This window comes from Tetrao urogallus, assembly GCF_951394365.1.
Source record: "Tetrao urogallus genome assembly, chromosome: Z".
Classification (NCBI taxonomy): Eukaryota; Metazoa; Chordata; class Aves; order Galliformes; family Phasianidae; genus Tetrao; species Tetrao urogallus.
In genome coordinates this window covers 19,311,249-19,331,701 of record NC_136816.1, presented here as the reverse complement: position 1 = coordinate 19,331,701, position 20,453 = coordinate 19,311,249, and the positions used below count along the sequence as shown (strand labels likewise).

General features: G+C 43.5%; 1 protein-coding gene across 3 annotated transcripts in view; it reads left to right on the top strand.

Moving 5' to 3' along the window:
* The window catches only part of NRG1 (neuregulin 1), a gene marked incomplete at both ends in the record, with an annotated part of 169,258 nt that overhangs the window by 60,427 nt on the left and 88,378 nt on the right, over nt 1-20,453 (top strand). For 2 of the 3 annotated variants that reach the window (XM_079548059.1, XM_079548058.1), the window contains one exon: nt 14,874-15,501. The exons of the other annotated variant lie outside the window; for it this stretch is intronic. In XM_079548059.1, the coding sequence (XP_079404185.1) occupies nt 14,874-15,501 (628 nt within the window). Of the gene's footprint in view, nt 1-14,873; nt 15,502-20,453 lie in introns of those variants that run through there. 3 annotated transcript variants of the gene reach the window in all.

Genomic DNA, 20,453 nt, shown 5'->3' with positions numbered 1-20,453 from the left:
TTCAGACACTTTGAGTAGTGCTGTACATGATTGATGTGGGAACACAGAGCACCAGACTATGACAGTGCTTTACTGATTGCTGTCTCTAACTGTGGACAAGGCTGAAAGAGAGGAAGATGCACAGTCTTCAAGGAAAGATGTGGAATTGCTTTATTACCCAGCAAATGTCATCCTTGTCCTCTTGTGATTAACGCTTGGCTTATGTGCTAAAGCAGAGGCTTACTAGACCTCACTTAAGAAGTATTTGTTTTTGTTAGTGCAGCAGGGGAATGTGTGCTCCTATTTTCCATGCAGCTGATGCATCTTTTCTTTTGGCCTGAAGGGAGTCTAGGTAAAAAGCTGTTTCTCAGTGGCAGATAAGAGTTTCTTTTTTCCTTTTCTTTTTCTAGATGGGAAAAAAAAATTTAAAAATCGATAAAATCTCCTAGCGTAATTTGGCCATTTGGTCTGCTCCTGGTAGTCCACAGAGGGCCCTTCTGTAGCTAAAAAGAGGGAGGGGTACATCCTGACTGCTAGGAGTGGCACTATCAGTGGCAACTTAACATCGTAAATGGGGAGACTTTGGGGACTTTAGGAGGACAGCTGATCTAGATGATCTTGTAGGTCCTTTCCAACCCTGTGATTCTATGATTCTGTGATTCTCTTTGATGTGTATGATGTGCTGAGCAGGAAACGTGTGCAGTTTTTTCCAAGTCTTCTCATAGACTTTAAGGTGGACTGTAGTTTGGCCTGATTAGAATTTATTTGTCTCAGAGCAAGCACAATTAATATGTGGGTGGAAATACAAGGAAAACACATGCTCAGTAGGGAGCAAGCACAAGGCTTCTGTCACTGTTTCTTACCTATGCCATGTCATTTTGCCCACTGTGATTAGAAATTCATCAAATATGTCCAGAGAATGTGCATGCTTAGCCTGCTTTGGAAAGAGAGGATTGTCTAGCTATGGAAGGAGATTATGCAGCAATTTCCTCCTCTGCAGAGCAAGACAATGAATCTGACTCTTCATTATAGAGGAAGGATGAGTAAGAACGTTTGCATTTCCTGTGCAGCAGGAGCAACATGAGCTGTGTTCCGGGCTCCTCTGGGAATTTCCATGGTTGTGTCAATTTCAGTTGCAATGCATGTTACTGTGAGAAAATGTAGATGTTTAAGTAGGAATGTGGGGAAGGGGAAAAGGATCGATTCATAAAATGAGGTGTTTGATCTCAGCTAGAGAGACAGCTATATGAGAGAGGGCAGAGGCTCAGAGTTAGTTACTGGAGTTTTATAACTCGTGCACTGATCACTGACAGTAGAAATGTGTTAGAGATATGACTGTAGTTTTTAGTAGATATTCTCACTTTTTCTCACCACCAGTAAAAATAATTCCCTATGTTTTGCTAGGTGGGAGGCTGTACAGAAGGCTCACAGTTACGTGTGTTTGCTAAATAAAGGAGAGAGGTCTCACAAATCTGCATTTTTCACCTGAGTTTTCACATTCCCACTGTGAGTGAATGCAGCTTAGTGCTGTTGACCAGGTATCAAACACTCCTGTCTTGTTTCCCAGAGTGTCTAACAGATACACAGCTCTGCTTATGTTTTTCTAAAACATTTATTTGAGGAAGGTTACACGGGGAAGTTGTATATCTGCAGATGCAAAAGTGTATCACTGGGACAGCATTCACAAACACACATTCTTGAATGTTTGGGAAAGAGAGACAAGGCCAGCAAGGGGACATGATCATGGTAGTGACTGAAGTAAGGAATTGCTGAGCAACTCTGAGGATTAGAATGAATGAGAGTTGCAGGCTGGGTTCAGAAATAAGCTTCAGCAGTCTGTCTCTTCAGAAAATGTTTTGCTTCTTTCCGCAAAGATAAACATTGTCTTTGGTCTTTGAGAGTAACTTGGAAATAAGTTGTGCCTAACACAGCCTGCAGTGTTGGCACTGAAAATAAAATCTCAGGAGAGGAGAACAGAGGTAGCTCTATCAAATGAGTTTCAAGTAGACCCAAAAGCTACTATTTAGATGTTGAATGATTCCATCATGGTGAAATGGTCTGAAGAGCAGTTTTGGTTTATCCTGCACCCTGTGGGTAGGAAATGAAGCCCGGGGGGGTGGGCAAGTGCAGATGGGAACTGAGGTGCATAAGGCCACATGAAAAGCTGTGTCTTTGTGCCAAGTTAGGCCCATTTTAGTTGCCTAAGCACTTTTTTTTTGGAACTTGCTGTTTTTTTTGTCTTTTCATATAAGGAAATGCAGTGACTTCACATGCCTTATTAAAAGATAACTTGTTTGGCTCATGGCCACAAAGCTTCTTATAGCTCAATAAATCAAGTCACTGTCACTTTAAACACTCCAACTGAATTTCTAATGAGAATCTGAAAGAGTTAAGTCTGCCATTGTGATGTTACTATAGCATTAAAATAACAGTAGATTTGGGGATCATAAATGTGAACCCCTCTTGCAGCATAAATTTGGAGCATATGAAAAGTACTTGTTAAATTATGCACATTCCGTAAATATCTGTCTCTTTTACTTGGAAAATGCACAAGTTGAGCTGTGGACTAGTGAAGTATAATAAAACACATGGAGGAAAGCTCAGTGGTGCCTTTTCAATTTGTAGGCATTTCAAGTAAGTTTTTCTTATTTTCTTAAATATTAAACTGTCTTTGATTTAGCACAATTTTCCTTATGCACAATAAGGTTTTGTCTATCTGGGGCTGGAAGGGAATAGTTGTAGTTTTTTGCTTTTTTTTTTTTTTTTTTTCTGCTATAGCAATTGAAATACCTTCTTTCTTAATAGGATTAGCCCAGGTAATTACCAGAGGATTTCTCTATGTCATTTGAGTACGGTTTCCTGTAGCAGTACTAAAAATCCTGTCTGCAGTAGTGAAATAGTCAATGGCACTGGGTAGCTAACGAGGCTGTAGCTCCATGCTGCCACTTGAAAGAGAAAAGGTCATTCTCAAAGGCAGGGTTGCACTGTTTTTTACCCAAATCCCAATCATGACCAACTGATAGGAAGGAGAAACCACAGATTCTTGTCAGCAAGAAACTACAGCTGACAGTCAGCAGGGTGAAGCCACGGGCCACAGCCTGAATGGCAGACACTGTGACAACACGCTTCTCCTGCAGCTCTTCTTGTCCTTGACCTGTTCAGTTTGTACAGGTGATCAGTGAAGCTTTAGTATTGCAAGTTGCAGACTTTGTGCAGCCCCCCTGATTCTCACTCCAGTCCATGGTCCTCCCTTCTGGCCTATTTAGAAGGAAATATATTTGCATTTTTTTGGTTTATCACTGAAATCTATGCACGCACGTTTCAATAACAAATGGGAAAATCTGATTCTTCAGTTTTCGGACAGCTCCTTGCTGTCTTTACAGTTTTCAAATTTTATGCACTATGTCAAGGAATTAGAAACTTGTACAGGACATAAGCATTTGAGTAGGAAAAGGAACCCTAAAAATTATTTGTTCTGAGAATATACAAAAGCATCCTGCTGGGGAGGCAGGTTTGAATTAATTTCTGTGACTTTAATCCATGTATCTAATCCATGGCTTCAGTTGCTTGTTCAAGTCACACCATATTTTTCTGCTGTTTCCTAGCCTTGACAGTGGGGGCTCTGGTTATGTATCTATATTTGTATAGTATGTTGTCCAGGATAACTGGAAAATGAAATCTGAAGGGCATTTCTTCAGTGTATGTGTGCAGATTTCAGCCTGATAGATAGATGTCTGCAATGATAGTTCACTTTTCAGTATGTCAGGAAATGAGCACTTCTGGGCTGACTTGTCTGGCATTCCTTGAAATCACAGGATGAATGTAGGGATGATATTCCTTGATATCACAGGACATGTGTGGGGATTTTTCAGCTCACTACGAGCACTGTGTTGTTTCTGTGAGGAAAGGTTTTGGTAAAGACTTTCATTTGGAGGGCTTTGTCTTGTACTACTGTCTGTACCTGTTTCCTCTCTGCTTTGTGTAGCTGCATTTGAGCATAATCATATTCATAGTTCAAAGAAAATACACAACATTACAGTCGCAAATTAATTGTTCCTGGAATAATTCCTACAGGTTAACTGTAGTTGCCTGCCCCAGTGATAGATTTAGACCCATTATCCCTCACTGACTGTTATTTTCCACAAACCTGGTGTTATTCAGCTACTTCACTTGGCTCTCCTGGAAACTCTCTCATTACCTGATGCACCAGTGAGCTGACTATTGCCAGTAGCTGCAACTAACCTCTACAAAGGTAGGCAGTAAAGCTGAACTTTCTAGCAGCTGCAGCCACGTTAATAATGCACTATATTTCCTGTAACTACATACATGCACAGGCATTATTTTTTATTAGCAAGAGGAAGGAGAAGGAGATGGAGGATAGAAGGTGTTGAAAACAGCCAACTGGACTCAGCTGCATAGGTTTTTAATTATCCTGTATCTAACCGTAGTAGTCACTTTTGGGATGATATTGGCACTTTCTAAGCTGGCTAGCATAGGAAGGGAAGTGTACTGTCTGCTTGCATCCAGCCTGTGTAGTGTTAGTAGCACACACTCAAAAGAAGGCCAGAACTTTACCGTCTTTTGTTTTTCACTGCCCTTGGTTAAATCTCAGTCATATTGTCTGAAAATTATTTCTTATGCAGCTGAGTAGTACTGCTTTCCTGATGAACCCATGAACTGATGCCTAAGTAAGAGAAAGAACATAATACAGAAGATTTCACTTTTTTTTCAAGTGTTATTAACAAATCCTCAAAAGAATCATTTCAAACTGATCAGTGAAGCAGAAGCACCATTTTCACTCTTCGGAGTGAAAGGAGTTCAAAATTCAATACACCCTGTGTTTTTCTCCCTTAGCTGGCCTGCACACTCCTGGAATAAATAGAAACAACATGATGCCCATGAGCATGTGTTTCAGCCCCAGTCCACCCTGGGGAGCCCTGGCCTGGAGGTGGGCTTTGCCCTGTGGAGTTTGTGTCTTCAGCATCCGATCTATTTTGGTCATATCCTTGTTTTCTCCTCTAGCATGAGCAAAGTTGTGAAACTATGTCAAAAACCGAGTAGGAAGGACGGTAGGTGAAGTTAGGAACACAGAGGATTTGTTGCCCCTTAGCACCTTTTAATTTAATTGGAGTTAAGCAGTGGTTAAGCAGTGGGCAGGGAATTTTTGAGTAATAGGAAGGCTGCAGCCCTCAAGTGAAAGCAAGCACTTGATCTTCACTGCTGCTTTGGCTGAGCAGGCTGAAATGTTGCCCACGCTGGCAAGAAATTTGGCCCCATCTTTGCAGCAGTCAATGTCTGAGGGAGTGCTAGAGTTTTACAGTGTCTGGCTTCAAACTACAACCCTGATCAGAGCAGGATTTAGGGGCAGAGTTCATCTTGGCTGCTTGAGCACAAGTTGAGGTCACCAAGTGCCTCTTGCTGCCTGTGGGCTGGGGAAGGCAGGCAGATGATCCCCACACAGACCTCTGCCTGAGCATTTGGGCTCCTGTTGATGTCAGAAGTTCAAGACCAGGTGGCACCACGGGCCTACACCTAAGTATTCACCTCACTTTTCAGACTGCAAACTGGCCTGGGAGTTACTTGTTTTTCTGTAGCAGCTGCCCTATGTTCCCTCAGTAAGAAAAGCAGCCTTGGGCCTTGTCACACAGGTGGTGGAGAGCTGCATTCGCTTCAGCACAGCTGTGCAGAATGGTCCCAGCAGCAGGCAGGAGTGAGAAAACAGGTATGCAGGCTGAAGAGTGCACCAGTCTTCAGAAAACCACCATCCTAATACAGCAAAGCTCCAAAACAATGTTTTCTTCTCCTTGCATCCTCCAGACATTGGTTTCTCTTCCCCAGCATGACAGCCACCTCTCTCACCACAGGCACATGTGTGTCAATGATCACAGCTCTGTTTAGTTGGCATTTTTGTGTTCAGTGATTTGGGTGAACTTGGCTGCCTATCTAGTACACAGGGTGACCTCGGGCCAGCCAGCAGGGCCCACTCTTTCAAATATTCTTTCAGAGTAACCTTCTTTCTTCCTCAGGCATCTTCAAGAAAAAGGAGAAAGACAGTCTGCCCGCCACTCAGTGTAGTCTCATTTCCACTCCACAAACTTTGTGGTGAGACACAAGGGAACAAGAGGCACCCCTGCTAAGTATGGCCTGCAGCTTGATTGCAGGAGATGCTGCAGGATGACAGTGCATCCCTCAAATAAAATGACGATTACAGCTCATTCTGATGCATATCTATGTATGAGTGGATAAACACTTCCATGCGTGTGTTTGTTGTCAGTAGTGGGGAATGGACATAGCTGAGTTTTGTAGCAAAAGCTCTGTTTAATTGCCCTCTACACTGCTTTGAGCTTTAATGACCTACGTTTTGCTCCATCGCTACTTCCTGTGCTCCGTTTCTTGGTTGTTCTGCCTTGCAGGAGGTGTTTCTAAAGCTGCTGTAGTGCTCTTACACGACTCAGCAGCAGCAGCCCCTGCTGCCCTGAGCTTGCATGTGGATTTGTTAAACGCAAGCCAGTTACAATGAATCCATTTTTCCCTGATGTAAGTGAGGGCCTGCTCCTTGTCTGAAGCAGCGCATTCTGCTCTGTAGGGTCAGTGAAATTATTATATATATTATAGAATTCGGGAGCTTTTTCTCTCTTGCCCTTAACAAGACCCAACATGGTGCAGAAATGTTGAAGTCCTATGTGTGAGGAGAGTAACTACCTTGCTTCCCTTCACATTTTTCTTTTTTAAAGGTGAGAGGCTTGCTTTCATGCCAGACCATACACAGCAAAAAGTGTGTCTGGTTGCAGAAGTGAGGAAGACGTGACAAGGAATCATCTTGAAATTCAGGCTGGGGTTTACATTCAAAACAGCTGCGTAATAGAAACATATTTGATTAGCCTACCAAGAACTCATGACTAGACATAAAATCTCCTTTGTCATACTTATTTGAATTCTTCTTAATTATTTGCTGGAAATTGACAATGTTTTCCAGCCAATGCCAAAGGAGTGATTCATGCCTTCTATGGCTTTCTGAATGCACTACGAAAGAATATTAAATATTAAATGCCCTTGATGATGCTGGGATTCTGAGGCATTATGAGAACTGTCATTTTTATTATTGTTGAAATTTTTCAGTTATAAATGTGAAATTGATTTTATATTTTGAAAAGCAAACACCTCAATTCTACCTCCTTATCTTGGACATAATCAGACTTTGTATCTACAACCAGAGCTGAACCAAGCAGTGTAGCTCAATGAGGATCTTTAGTTAGGATAAGGCAGATTAAATTCATTATCTGAAGCGATTTGCAGAAGGCTGCTAAGCAAGCCAGTGCTTGAGCTGAAAGCATAACATTTTTTGCAAGCAAAATTCTGAAAGTTTCAGATTGTGAATGTGTGACAATATTCTGAGACGTACCTTACAAACCTAAACCAGTAATAAATGGATGGTAATTATTAACATCACTTTAATGATATAAAAATCCTTCAATGCACTATTGCTGGCTGCATGTCTTTGGCTTTTTTGTTTTGTTTGTTTTTCTAGCATTAAAATTATTAAGGATAAGCTTGCAAGGTACTTAATAAAAAAAATGTGTAGTTGATTGAAATTTTGAAAACAGCACTTTACAGTGAAATCACGTCTGATGCCTTGAAGTTCTGAACAGCAGCAGCTGGGAATATATGCAAGTACAAAAATAATTCTGTCACCGTGTAAAACTGGAAGGTATAACAAGTAAAATTAAGATATCCTGTTAAGATGTTCTAAGAACTTCTGTCTAAGGTAAGCCTTAACTTGGAAGGATATTTCACCACGCAGAGTCTTTGGTGAGAAGACTCAGTCAAACTTCTGTGCTTTGGAGCCTGGTTCTCCTGCTGGTCTTCCAGACTGCAGTATTTATGGGGCCAGGCTCATAGGCAGTTGGTAAGATTCCCTATTTATAATCATTTTGAAATCTTAAAATAATAGTTTTTAAGTAAAAAAATAGTTTTTTTTAATCCAGCTGAGAGCCCAACTAAACATTATTGCTGGATTAGCACAAGTGAGAGGTAACATTAAGAAAGAGAAGAGCTGGTGTCATCATTGGTAAGCTGTATTTATCATGAAACACGGCACTATAGTCCAAAATACCTTTTCGGTTCCTGAATTAGGCTCTAGTTCAAAAAGGCACTTAGACATATGATCTAACCCATCTCTAATCAGGAAGGCATTTTACCACTTGTTTAACTCCATGCCCATTTGAATACTTCATTAACCAGGGATCAGTGGGAGCAGAATAATTTCTTAATTCAAGAGTTTCAGAATGTTTTTTCAAATTTTCTGTGTCCACGGAGTCCCTCAGCATCAGAGGGACTGTGGATGTGAAAAAAACCACTCATGGCCATGGTAGAGGAACATAGTCTCTAGGCTTGCCATCCAGAAGTCCTAGACAGCCATGTCTGTACAAAGCAGCAGTATTGCCACTGGCCAGCCAGCACCCTCAAGGAATTTGCTCCATCTCTGAATATATTTGCTCAAACGCAGGCCCACAAGTGCATTTGGCCATTGAGGTGGGCAGGAGTTAATAAGTGCACCTCGGCTGCGTAGTCATCGTGCTGTCCCAGCTCACTGCCTCACTGCGAAACAAAGAGGTGCCAGTCATGGGGTGAAGGTGGTGCTGAATCTGAAGGAAACAATAAAATACAGAGGTCTTCTTTCTGCTGTTTCTGCTCATTGGCAGAAGAGCCCAGCTGATGGCATTACAGGTCTTTCAATTTCTTAAATGCTCCTTTATCACACAGCAGAGTCAGTTGTCATTAATCTGACCAATGGCTGTGCTTATCCTAGATTTTGTGACTGAGTAGAAGTCGGGCAAGTGAGTCAGTGTCATTGATGAAAAACCCTGACATTCATGGTTTGATGTTGAGTTTCTGTGTCTCACGTAGTGCCACAAGCTCTGCTTCTGATTAGGATGAAAGAAAGTCAGTGTCTCACATTTCTCTTGAAGATGAAAAGATTCAAAAAACCTTTTGGTTCCCCTGAAATAACAGCCCATTTTATGGCAGTTTTCAGTTTCAATTAGTGGCTGCAGCTATTTAAAATATAAACATACTCTGAAAAGTCCGTTCTGTTCTGTAGTTCTGTTGTTTTTTCAAATCACTGTTCTTGTTAGCTATGGCTATTGTACTTAGAGAAAAAGGTTCCTGGTGTAAATGTGCATAGGTGAAGCCAATACAGAAAGTTCTGGCACAAAGGAAATATAAGCTTGCTCAAATATAAACTTTTCAAAAGCACCGAAGTTTGTATTCCATGCTCCAGACACTTCCAACAAACATTTCTGACACACCTATGTGGGCACTGGAATAATTCCAGTATAGTTGTTTTGGCCTGAGGGTAAAAAGATGGTTTGGATATGTTGCTTCCTCCTATTCCTGGCTCCTCTATTGACCGGAAGTCAACAGGAGGTCCTCTATTGGCAGGTGGTCTTTCCACGTATGGCCCTCTTACACCCAATTTATTAAGAGTACTAATTGTTCTGTTGACATTGATCTGTGTACCCTCATGTCTAAGCCTGAATATGTGTTTGGGGTTCTATGTTTGTAGCACTCATGTTTTCCTGCATTTTCTTAATGGCTTGCCATCACTTCTCCTCAGTCACATATGGCTGCAAATGACCAGAGGATTACAAAAAAAAAAAAAAAAAAAAAAAAAAAAAAAAGTGGAAGAAAGTGGTGGGAATGGGGAAAGATATACAAGCAGCAATATCACTTGTATTCCTTTCACTTTCCATCAGGTGAAAAATTAGATGTATGTGTGTGCGAATGACAGCCTGTCCCATTTTTGCATTTGCAGTTCCAGTAGAGAGGCAAAATGAAGTTTTCTCTTTATGTCATTTGATCTGAGAGATGGGGGTTTTAGTGAAGGCTTTTGGAAGGACTCAAAGGGAGAGAGTGCTGGCATCAGTCCAAGGGAGATGGATTAAAGAGAGGAGATTGGTGGAGCGCTGAAAGGAGAAATAAATTAATTTTTTGCACCAAGTGTGATAGCCAGCTCTTCCCACACTATGGCTGCTGGCACTGATGCTGCTTATTGAGCCTGCCCACTTGCTTTGGGTCACCCTTCCATCTTTAAATAGTGCACTTATTTAATTTGAAGAAAGTGCTTGCAATCAATAAAAAGAGATCCTTTTATCTTCCTCATCAATCTCTTATTAATGAACATGCACTTTTTTTTCTTTTTAGCTTCTTGGTTACGGTGCTTTTAATTTCTCAATGTATGGGGGCAAAAAGGGAATGTGATCGAACATATGATGGAACAATTAATGCCATATATTGCTCTTGTGTCTTCTGAAGAATTGATGTGGTCTTAAAAAAACAACAATGGCCTGGGGGGTGACCACTTGCCCCGTGGTCCTATGAGCATCCTTTCTTAAGCTGCGACCCAGTAGACCTGAAAATTGCACATGACCGCCTGTGGAGGCGGTTACATTCCTCATGTCCCATTAGCTGCAAGAGCAGATGATTCTTAGAGAATTATGTGGATTGCTGACATTTTATTTAAAGCAGTTAGATATTCAGAATACAGTGATTTCCATGAAAACGCCAGGCCTAATTTTTCCAAAAACTTCAGCAAATTTAGGTGTGATTATGATAGGAGCAAGGGGCCAGCTGAGTGAAATGGCACTATTTGCTCTAATTTGCTGGATGCTGTCAGTTATGGTTATTCATCTGCTCGTGTCTCATTCACATCTTTATGGCTGGCCATAGAGAGTGTTCATCCACAGCAAGGTGATACAAATTCAGCCTCCTTTTAGGGCTTGTAAAACTGAAGAAGCAGATACATTTTGTTCATCCCCATCTCAGGCTGAAAGTTAATGCCTTGTGTTTCTTTCTCAGTCTTGTGGGAATGGAACTTAGCAAAATAATGCCTGATTCTTTACCAAAATTCTCCACAAAATAAAATTACAGTTTCATAAGCCTGTGTGTTTCAATCTGCCACTTACACCTGGCAAGAGTCCAAATCAGTCACACATTAGCTTCATTAGTCTAGAATCATACCACTTTTTCCTGTAAGCCGAGGCGATCCGAGCTGTATAATAATCAGAAATAAATCTCTGCATTAGAACCTGACCTAGCTGCAAACATGCAAGTAATCTCCTTCCTTTTTGTTCTGCACTGGTCACTGAAGGGCTACTGCAGTAAAATTTTGTTACCTTCAGGTCCATGCTGCCTCTTGTTTTCTCCCAGGTTTCCCTTTCTACTAACCAGCTGCTGCTCTTTTCCAAACCATTCATCTCCCCTGCCTGGGCTATAACCCATGGATAAGCTGGGCATGCCAGTGCCAGTACAGAAATTCTAAAGGCCCCAACCTGCAGCTGTCAGGAGGGAATGCCTACGTTTCTATGGGGCAGCGGAGACCCCAGCCAGCAGCACATCCCAGTTAGGCTGACCCGGCCCTGCCTTCAGCCACCTGAGGAGCAGTGCCAGAGAGGCACCGGGTGGTGGGTGATGCAGTATAGCATCCCTCCCTGCCCCTCCTGCGGCAAGGGAACAGCGGAGCCCAGCGGGAACGCCACGGCTGGGGCGTAATATGCTTCCGCGGGCTCCCCGCGGGGAAAGAGGAGGAGGAGGAGAAGGAGGAGGTCTGAGCGGAGCTGGCGGCGCGGTGCTGGGGCAGGTCCGGAGGTGCCGCGGGGAATGATCGTGCGGCAGCTAAGGGCTCTGCAGCCGGGCAGGGAGCCAGGGCCTCGCGGAGATGCTGCGGCCGCCGAGGCGGGGAGCAAGGAGAAGCGCGGGGAGGAGCGGCAGAAGCCGCGCCGGCTGCCCTCGTTAGGCACAGTATCCCCGGCAGGGCGAGGAGGGAGAGATGCAGCCGCAGGAAGGGAGCTCTGGAATGTCCCCACCGCGCTCCCGGGGCTGCGCACAGCCGGGCCGACCGAGGTCAGCAGCGGTGATGGGCTGACATCCCTCCATCCGCCTGCACAGCGTTATCTGTGGAGGCTGTGACTTCCAAGGAAAGTGCAGATCTCCATGCGTGTTTCCATTCACCTCAGCAGCAGAAAGATGTGAGCAAATTATTACAGGAGAGTATAAGAGGAGGGTTAGTTAGCCCAGAAGGCCAGCACAGGGAATGTGTACCTGACAGTGGTGTAAAGGTAGCACAAAGACCAGCTCAAAGAGGCAGCATCAGGGAAAAGCTTCTCACTGGAAGTAAGTAGATTAGAAAATAAGGCATGAATGAAGATGTCAGGACACTTTAAAAAACTTGCATCAAGTAATCAGCTGCTGGTTCTCAGCTTTGAAAAGCAACTCTTCATCTTCACACCTGAGCAGTAACCTATGTGTGTGGAAGTACATCTCCCTCCCAGATTAATCACTCAATCCAAGAAAGGATTCAGTCTTTCCATAGGCATCTTGCTTGTGTTTGTACCCACAGGCCATCACTGTAGACACAACAAGGCTGCTCTGATGTTCCCTCTTCTATGTCTGTGATGTTGTTACTGCTGTTTGAAATACGTTTTGAGATACTTGAAAGAGACTGTGCTCATGCAAAATGTTTTCAGCTAAGTAGCATGTGTGCTTGATAATAAGAGGAGATGTGTAACTGTGCAGTGCAAGCTGTTCGTTCTGTCTGAGGCTACTGATCACATCATTAACCTGAGGACCAGACACTTCAGCAGTAATGTAGACTTGATTGTATGATGATTTATCTTTTTACATTCTTCCAGGGACTGTTATCACTGGCTATGCTTTAAGGTAAATTCTTGAATGTAGATTCATTCTGATCATGATTAGTTCAGTTGGCTACTGCAGTCTCACAGGAAGCTGTGTGATCAGGCATCCATCAATTAGTCCTTGACAGGAGAGTCTGTGAAAACAGTATGGGAATCATTGAGACTTTGACAAACCTTTTTTAATGTGAATGTTATTAATGTTCCATTGGAAGTCTTTGTGAATGGGAGGATTATGAGGCAGAGAGAAGAGATGAGTAGAGAAAGGCATCTTTTTAGTCACTACCGAAAATATATCATTACAAATGAAATTCCATTTTGGATACCATACTGACAAAAAATAAAATAAAATAAAAAATTAGTTCAGGGCAGTTTGAAGCATTCTTTGTTTCATTATGTATCCTGCAATCATTCACACTAGGGTAGCAGGGGTATTCCTATTGCTAAGCCTTTGGTGCAGACATTTTTGCTGAGGAAATTGAGCTGAAAAATCTCTCTCCCTTTAGACATATTGTCTCACAGGTGCACTTCTCTGTTGGAGACAGGAGGGGTAGGGATTAAGGGCAGTTCCAGGCTTTGTTACCTGCCTTACTCTGTGCTCTTGGGGATGGGAGTTAGTGCTAGACTCAGGTGGAAGTGAGGAGTGACAGCCACATTTAGGAACAAAGTGGAAGCCTTGTTAATAACACAGTTCTTTGGGTTTTCACTTTTTTATTTTACTCTAAGGCAGAGTGAGGACATAATTTAGCAGCAGCCGCCTTTCAAGAATTATGTTGGGGAGCTGGCTGTATTGCAAAGGTTTTGCCTTTTTTTGGTTTTGGATGGTTTTGGAAGGGAGGTTAAAAACGGAATACATATATATATATTTTTTTTTAAATGTAAAACGATGTCTATAAATGAAATGGAAATTTGTCAGAAGTGGGAATTTTTTTACTTTTCTTTTTTCTTTTTTTGCTGCTTGACCTAATGTGCGTTATTCTTAGTGGATCGAACTTACTCAGAGGCGTGGAAAGAAACGCTCTAGGTGTTAGGCGGGGAGAAGCTGTTGCGGGAAAGCGGGCTTCCCCGGGGAGGAATCGGGTGTTGCCAGCCTCGGCGAGCCCCGCGCAGCCCGGCGCGCTCCCACCGACACCCGTCCTCCCCCGCCGGTGTCTGCCCTCCTCCGACCGGCTGGAAAGAGAGAGCGGGCGGCAGCGCACAACTCCTGCCCGCTCCCTCCCTTTGATTTGATGGCCTTTATTCTTCCTAATTGGATAAAATAGGAAGTCACTGACAGTCCTGCATTGCTGGGTGCACTGATTTCCCTCAGACCAGCCCTGCAGAGGGCGGGGGGTGGGGACGGGAGGAAGGAGTGAGCCTGTACATCAGAGAAACAGCCTGCGAGGGGGCTGGGGGAGCGGGGCGGGGGGGAAGGAGGAAAGTGAATGAGCTCTCAAGAAGGACAAAGAGGGAGGGGAGAGAAAGGGAGTTACCATCGCCTTGGCATCGCTCTTCCTTTCAAACCTCTGTGTAATGATATTGTTTGCAGTGATGCTCAGACAGCGAGCACCTGCTGCTCTGTAATGATTCAGCCTCTTTCAGCCGCCGCTGTAACGCGACAGGATGCTGCTGCTACTGTCACTTCTGCCGCTGCCGCTGTTGTTACAGATTTTGCTTTTGCTCCTTCTACCGCATGACAATTGTTTTCCTCGCCTAAGCAGATACCAGCCTCAGATGCTCAAGGTGAGAGTCTTGCCTTTCGCTCTGGGCTATTGGTTCACTTAATCCGGTCAATTTGTTCGCTGCTCGTGGTTGTCTTCCTCCCCACCCTCCTTCCCCCTGTTTTGTTTTGTTTTGCTTGCTTTCGGGGGGACGCTTCTTCCCTCACTCAGAAGAGCTGGAATTGCTTGAGAGGCGTATAAGGAATTATAAAAGTGCCCAGGAAACAAGAGCGCAGTGACTGCAGAGCTGCCTTTGGCTTCAGCAAGGCAGCGTGAGCAGTAGAGGGCTTGGGCAGGGGGTGGGAGGGTCTCCTTTTTCCCTTGCGTTCCTCTTCTCCCGGTTCAGATGATGTTGCTGAGCTCGGACCTTTCTTTGACTCCTGCCCTGTGATTTTTGCTGAGCGCTGTGACTGTTACTCCGTCTCTTTTTGTCTGTATTTCACAGTAATGGACTGTGATAGAGTTAAGGCCTTTTGGAGGTGAGCTGTGTCAGAGCTCAACCATGTCTGAAGTAGCCACCAAGACTTTCCCCAGCCCTTCGGCTCAGTTGAGCCCTGATGCATCCCTTGATGGGCTCCCGGCTGAGGAGAACATGCCGGGGCCTCACAGAGAGGACAGCAGGGTCTCAGGGGTGGCAGGCCTGGCCGCGACCTGCTGTGTGTGCCTGGAGGCAGAGCGACTGAAGGGCTGCCTCAACTCCGAGAAGATCTGCATTGCCCCTATCCTGGCTTGCCTGCTCAGCCTCTGCCTCTGCATTGCTGGCCTCAAGTGGGTCTTTGTGGACAAGATTTTTGAGTATGACTCTCCTACACACCTTGACCCTGGGAGGATAGGACAAGACCCAAGGAGCACTGTGGATCCTACAGCTCTGTCTGCCTGGGTGCCTTCAGAGGTGTATGCCTCACCCTTCCCCATACCTAGCCTTGAAAGCAAGGCTGAAGTGACAGTGCAAACTGACAGTTCGCTCGTGCCCTCCAGACCCTTCCTTCAGCCTTCTCTCTACAACCGCATCCTAGATGTTGGGTTGTGGTCCTCTGCTGCACCATCACTGTCACCAACTTCCCCGGAGCCTACCAAGGCATCTCAGGCACAAGCAACAGAAACCAGTCTCCAAACTGCTCCAAAACTTTGTAAGTAGAAGCTATGTGTTTCTTTTTGTTTTCCTTTCCACCAAAAAAAAAAAAAAAAAAAAAAAAAAAAAAAAAAAGCCCCTAACTGCAGCTGTTCTCCCAGGGGGTCATATGACTGACACGTGCTGACTGCTGAGATTGGTACGACATTTCTGAACTCTTGCAAAGTGTGCATAGCAGTGAGCACAGCTTCATCTGGGACCTCTGTAAAGACTTAGTGCTATCTTTTTCTCTGTATCCACCTGTAAGGAAGCATGTGATTTACATCAAGGGTTTACCTGAAATACTATTCCATATGGTCTGTCAGCCTATTTCTCTTATGAATTTGGTTTGTGTCCTGTACTGGGTCTTCCATTTGTGTCCATTTTCTTTGCCTTGCTTGCAGAGCATTTCTGCTACCTCCTTCCTGAAGTCCGCTGTTGGTAGGCATCCCTGTCATCCTGAAGCAATCAGGCAGAAGGGTGGGAAAGAGTGACAGTGTATTTGTAGTTAGAGAACGGGAGTTACTAAGGAAGTGATTAATTTGTGATCTTTCCCTTTCTTTTAAGAGCATAGCACACATTTCTCTGTATCTGTCCCCTTCTCTAGGTGCTGAATCTTGTTGAACATGAGACAATAACTCATTGCTTTCTGTGGGGCATTTCAGAAAAGGGATTCTTGTCCATGCAAAGGGAGTGTGAAACAGTTTTCAAATTAGTCTTTGTTCATCCTTAAAGTGAAAAACATATCCAGGGGTACCTGGATTATTTTCTCAGTAGTGATCATAAAGCATCAGAACACCACATTGTTGAAATGTAATTTCTTTGACATTCCTCATTTTAACCCATCAAGTCTGAAGCAAAGCAAGCCAGCAGTTTCTGAGCTAAATAAAATTGTGCAACTCCAGTAAAAAAAGAAGGTAGCATGCTATTGCGCCAGCAGCACGGGGCTGTGGTTTCCTTCAGATAGCTGCAGTGATCAGAGTGTGCAGCTTAGTTCCTTGCAAATTGTCTTGCAGGACATTCTTCTCTCTTGTGCCTTCCCTGTAGTGCCCCAAGATACCCACCTTGTAGGTGTTACCTGCTCAACCTCACCTTGCAAACCCGGAGGCACCATAAGTTCACTTCTGAGTTTAGCCCCACCAAGACTGGACTCAGTATAGATACGTGGCAATTGGACTAGCTAGAACATTTTTGGGCCAGCACCTTTGCAAGTGAAATAGAGCATGATTACAGTGATTTCAGCAAAGATCCTTCCAGCCGAGAACTAGCATTGATCAACTGACTGTTAGGAATGCTTCCAGAATCACAGAAATGAAATTTTAGATATTTGCATAGAATGCCTGCAGGCTTTTGCTTATACAATGGGTGACAGTGGAATACTGGACTAACAGTAATTCATCTGATGGAAATAGTCTGATAGGGAAATACTACTGTGCCAGCTTTGTTTGTGGGAGGTAAAACATCATTTGAATTACTGGGACACTTAACTACCTTTTCAGGTATATAAAACTATGCTCAGTGATATTTTCTTAATTGTTGATGTAGAAAATCTCTTCTGTACTGTGGATATTGTAAGGGGCATCAAGGATATGACAGCTCTTTTTAGTCCAGTCCGTATAGTGACCAGCAAGCACCATCTAGTCAAAATGGCCTCTTTTCTACGTTAGGGAGAAACAACCAAAAGCTGGTTATGTCAAAACAATCCTTCTGAATTTACATTTGTGAGGCAAGCCTTTCTCAATCACCTGGTAATCTCATTTCATCAGCAAATAAATGAAGAGGAGACAAAAACTCTTTGGAGCAGTTACCAGGAAAAAAAAGCCATTATCTGCTTTCATATCTGCTTACATCTGGAAAGTAAATGGTTGTCCAGAAATCAGGTGGTTGAGTTGGATTTCCTACTGTTGTCTTAATTTTCTTAATATTTTTAAGACAGATAGGAGCAGACTGAAAGGAGAGGGAGAACTTGCATCAATTTGAGCTCAGGTTGCACTGAGAAGGTTGTATAGCCTGCAGTGAGTCTAACCGTGGTGCGTTAATTCTGGCTGTGGCAAAGGGCTGAAGCTCTAATAAAACAGAGCTGGAAAAGTGCACTGCAGAAGATCTGCCTAAGAATTAAAGTAAGCATGAAATGAATGATTTGGACAGCTCTAAAAGGACTGTCTTGGGGTTTTTGAAACAGCTGCATTTCAAACACGTTGTTGCATTTTATGTAGAGCAAGATTTGTTGGAGAGGTTGACAGATTGCATCAATGGTAACTTTTTTTTTTTTAATGAGTGCTTTTGACAGCTATAAAATTTTGAGAGATGGCTTGGAAAGTAGCATCTGTAAATTGAATTGTCCCTTCTTTTGCCTCAGTGTCCTTTTGCTGTTCCAGGCAGAAGGAGGTAACTTGTTCCCAGAAATTCCCTTTCATACTATAATATTACTTTCTTTTTCAGTGCAGAACTAAAAAAGAACTGATAGATTTCATATTCTGTGGCACTGCTTCCGAACCAAGCCCTTCTGTGAGTTTCCAAATCCTTTTCTTCTACTCTCTTTTCTGTCTTACTCAGCATATTCCCCTTAAAGCTGTATCCTTCAAGGTCATCCTCTGTTGAGAGCTAATTGATTCTTCTTTCTCCTGGAGCCTGGGAGAGAAAGCAGAAGAGAGACAATCCTAGTAATTGTGTCTGGTACATTAGATTCAAGACTGGTCTCCCTTCTATTATTATGCTTTGCCCTTTATCAATACAGAAAAAAATTACTTCCTTTCTAGTTAGTTACCATCTTATATTATAATAGCATGTCTCCTTTACTGAAATAGAAAGGAAAGGTGAATGTTTTAAAGGTGAACATTTTAAAGTTGAGAGTGTCTATCCTAGTGCAATTACTCCAGAGAAGGTTTCTCCGCATGCAGGATATAGTATTACTCACTAAGCTACAATCTCCCTTGCTTGTGAAGACAAGCACATTGTAAAAATGCTAACATAGTTCAGCAGCTAAATTTTACTTCTGCCTTAGTCATCACCTTTAAATACAGTTCCACCATTTATCTAGGTTAGTGACCAACACACTTCCTTTGTACTGTCAGATCTGTATTTCAGTAACTACATCCATACATCTTCAAACAAGGCATTCTCCTCTGTACAGATGTTTTTGTGGTCTATTCTTTCCATTAAGTGATTTCTTCCTAAACAAATCCACCTTTCAGATTAGTCTGGAAAGGAGAGGGCTGACTGGCCAGAGTGCTTTAGGTCTGCACGGGAGACATGAGTACGTAGCATTGTGCTCTCAGCATCAGAAGCAGCTCCATTTATGTCTGCCTCACATGCAGCTTCTTGTAACACTCTCAAAGCCCTCGGGTCCCTCCAGCTCCTACAGGGCTGCCTTTCTGGGGTGCCAAAGGGCACTTCTGTCCTTTGGCTGTGCCTGAAGAGAAGATGCCCAAGACCTGGGCTGTTCCTGCATTCTTTCCACTTTGGCCTCCCTGGCTCCTTGGGGTGCAGGGGGTTGACGGGTCAGCTACATCTCCATCCCACTACCTCCATGTTCTCTGAGCTTTTCTGGGCCAGTCTGGAAAACGAGGTGAAGAAGAGAAAGCACTGCATGCTGCTATTAACCAGCCTTGCCTGGGACCACTGTCTTCTCCTTTTGCTAATTTCAGCTGCCTCTTCAGGTGCATTGAACAACCATTAGCAGAAGCTGCTGCTTTCTTATCCTGGGTAGAAAAAATGCTGGAAAAAAATTCCACAGTGGACATTTACCTATGAAATGATCTTGACTGTCCTCCAAAGTAGTCCAGTCATGATGGCTGAATTTCTTGTGTCATTTTAGGGTTATGATGGGAAAAAGTCAAAAGAAAACTGGCCTGTCACTTAATTTGATATACTACTGCAAAATCTCCTTGCAAGTTTCTCTCTCTATCTGCCAATTTCACTTGTTCATTCTCAGTTCCGAGTCCGATGTCCTTTCCTGCACAGCCAGTCATTGCAAAGGTCTGTATTTTATCTCCGTGGCAAGCTGGAGGGAGCCTTTCCCTCTGGTTTACAGGTGTTGCAGCCCAGGGAAAGGTTTCAATTCATGGATGGTGAGGATTTGCCGATAGCAGCTTGTCATGTGTTTGTTCTTTTTTCTCAAAAAGGCCAGTTTTGACCCATGCTCTGCAGTTCGGAGCCCCACTGCAACACTGTAGGGTTAACTCCATGCCTGGCAGCATCTGGCAGTGTGAAGGTCATAGAGCTGCAGGTGGAGGTGATGCACAACAGGTTGTATAGCAGCTTTTCCTGTTTTCACTATTAGGTAGGACAGCACTGCAAAGGAGGCTGCTTTTTCTCCAGTGCATTAGAACATCTTAGAGCATGTGTTATTCCATATGTGATACAATATTGTTGTTGATTAGCCTCAGACATCTAAATGCCTGCATTAGAAAGCTAAGCTGCCTCGGCTTCCTGGTCAGCATTAAGGAAGAGACCTTGCCTAGGGTGGTTATCACAGTGCGACTTGGAAGAGTCACTCCCTTCCTCCAGTAAGTTTTGGCAATGCAACAACTCCAAGACTTGTCTTGAAAACCGGGACTTTTCTTTGTCAAGCCCTGTGAATTAACAATGTCTTGTCATGAGACAGTTATAATTAATCATGGCCCAGATACCAGACAAGTTCTAAGCCTAACTTTAGAGTGTAATATAGACATACTGATCTCAATAAGCTCTGAAGACAAAACTAGCCCTCCATTAACATGCAGCAGTAAAGCAAGCGACAATTTACTGAGCCATCCAGTCTTTTTATGCCTCAAACACTTCTTTCTCCACTGTCCCAAAGGTTGTGATGACTTACACATCTACAGCAGTACAGCAGTAATACCCAAGGTAGGGTGCAGTTGGGCTGATGGGATAAGATGCATAAGATGCTGCAGATTTCAGGGAGTTCACGTCCTTGATTAAGCTTTCCAAAGAGGTAATCGATTTATGCATATTTTCTCTCTCCAGCCC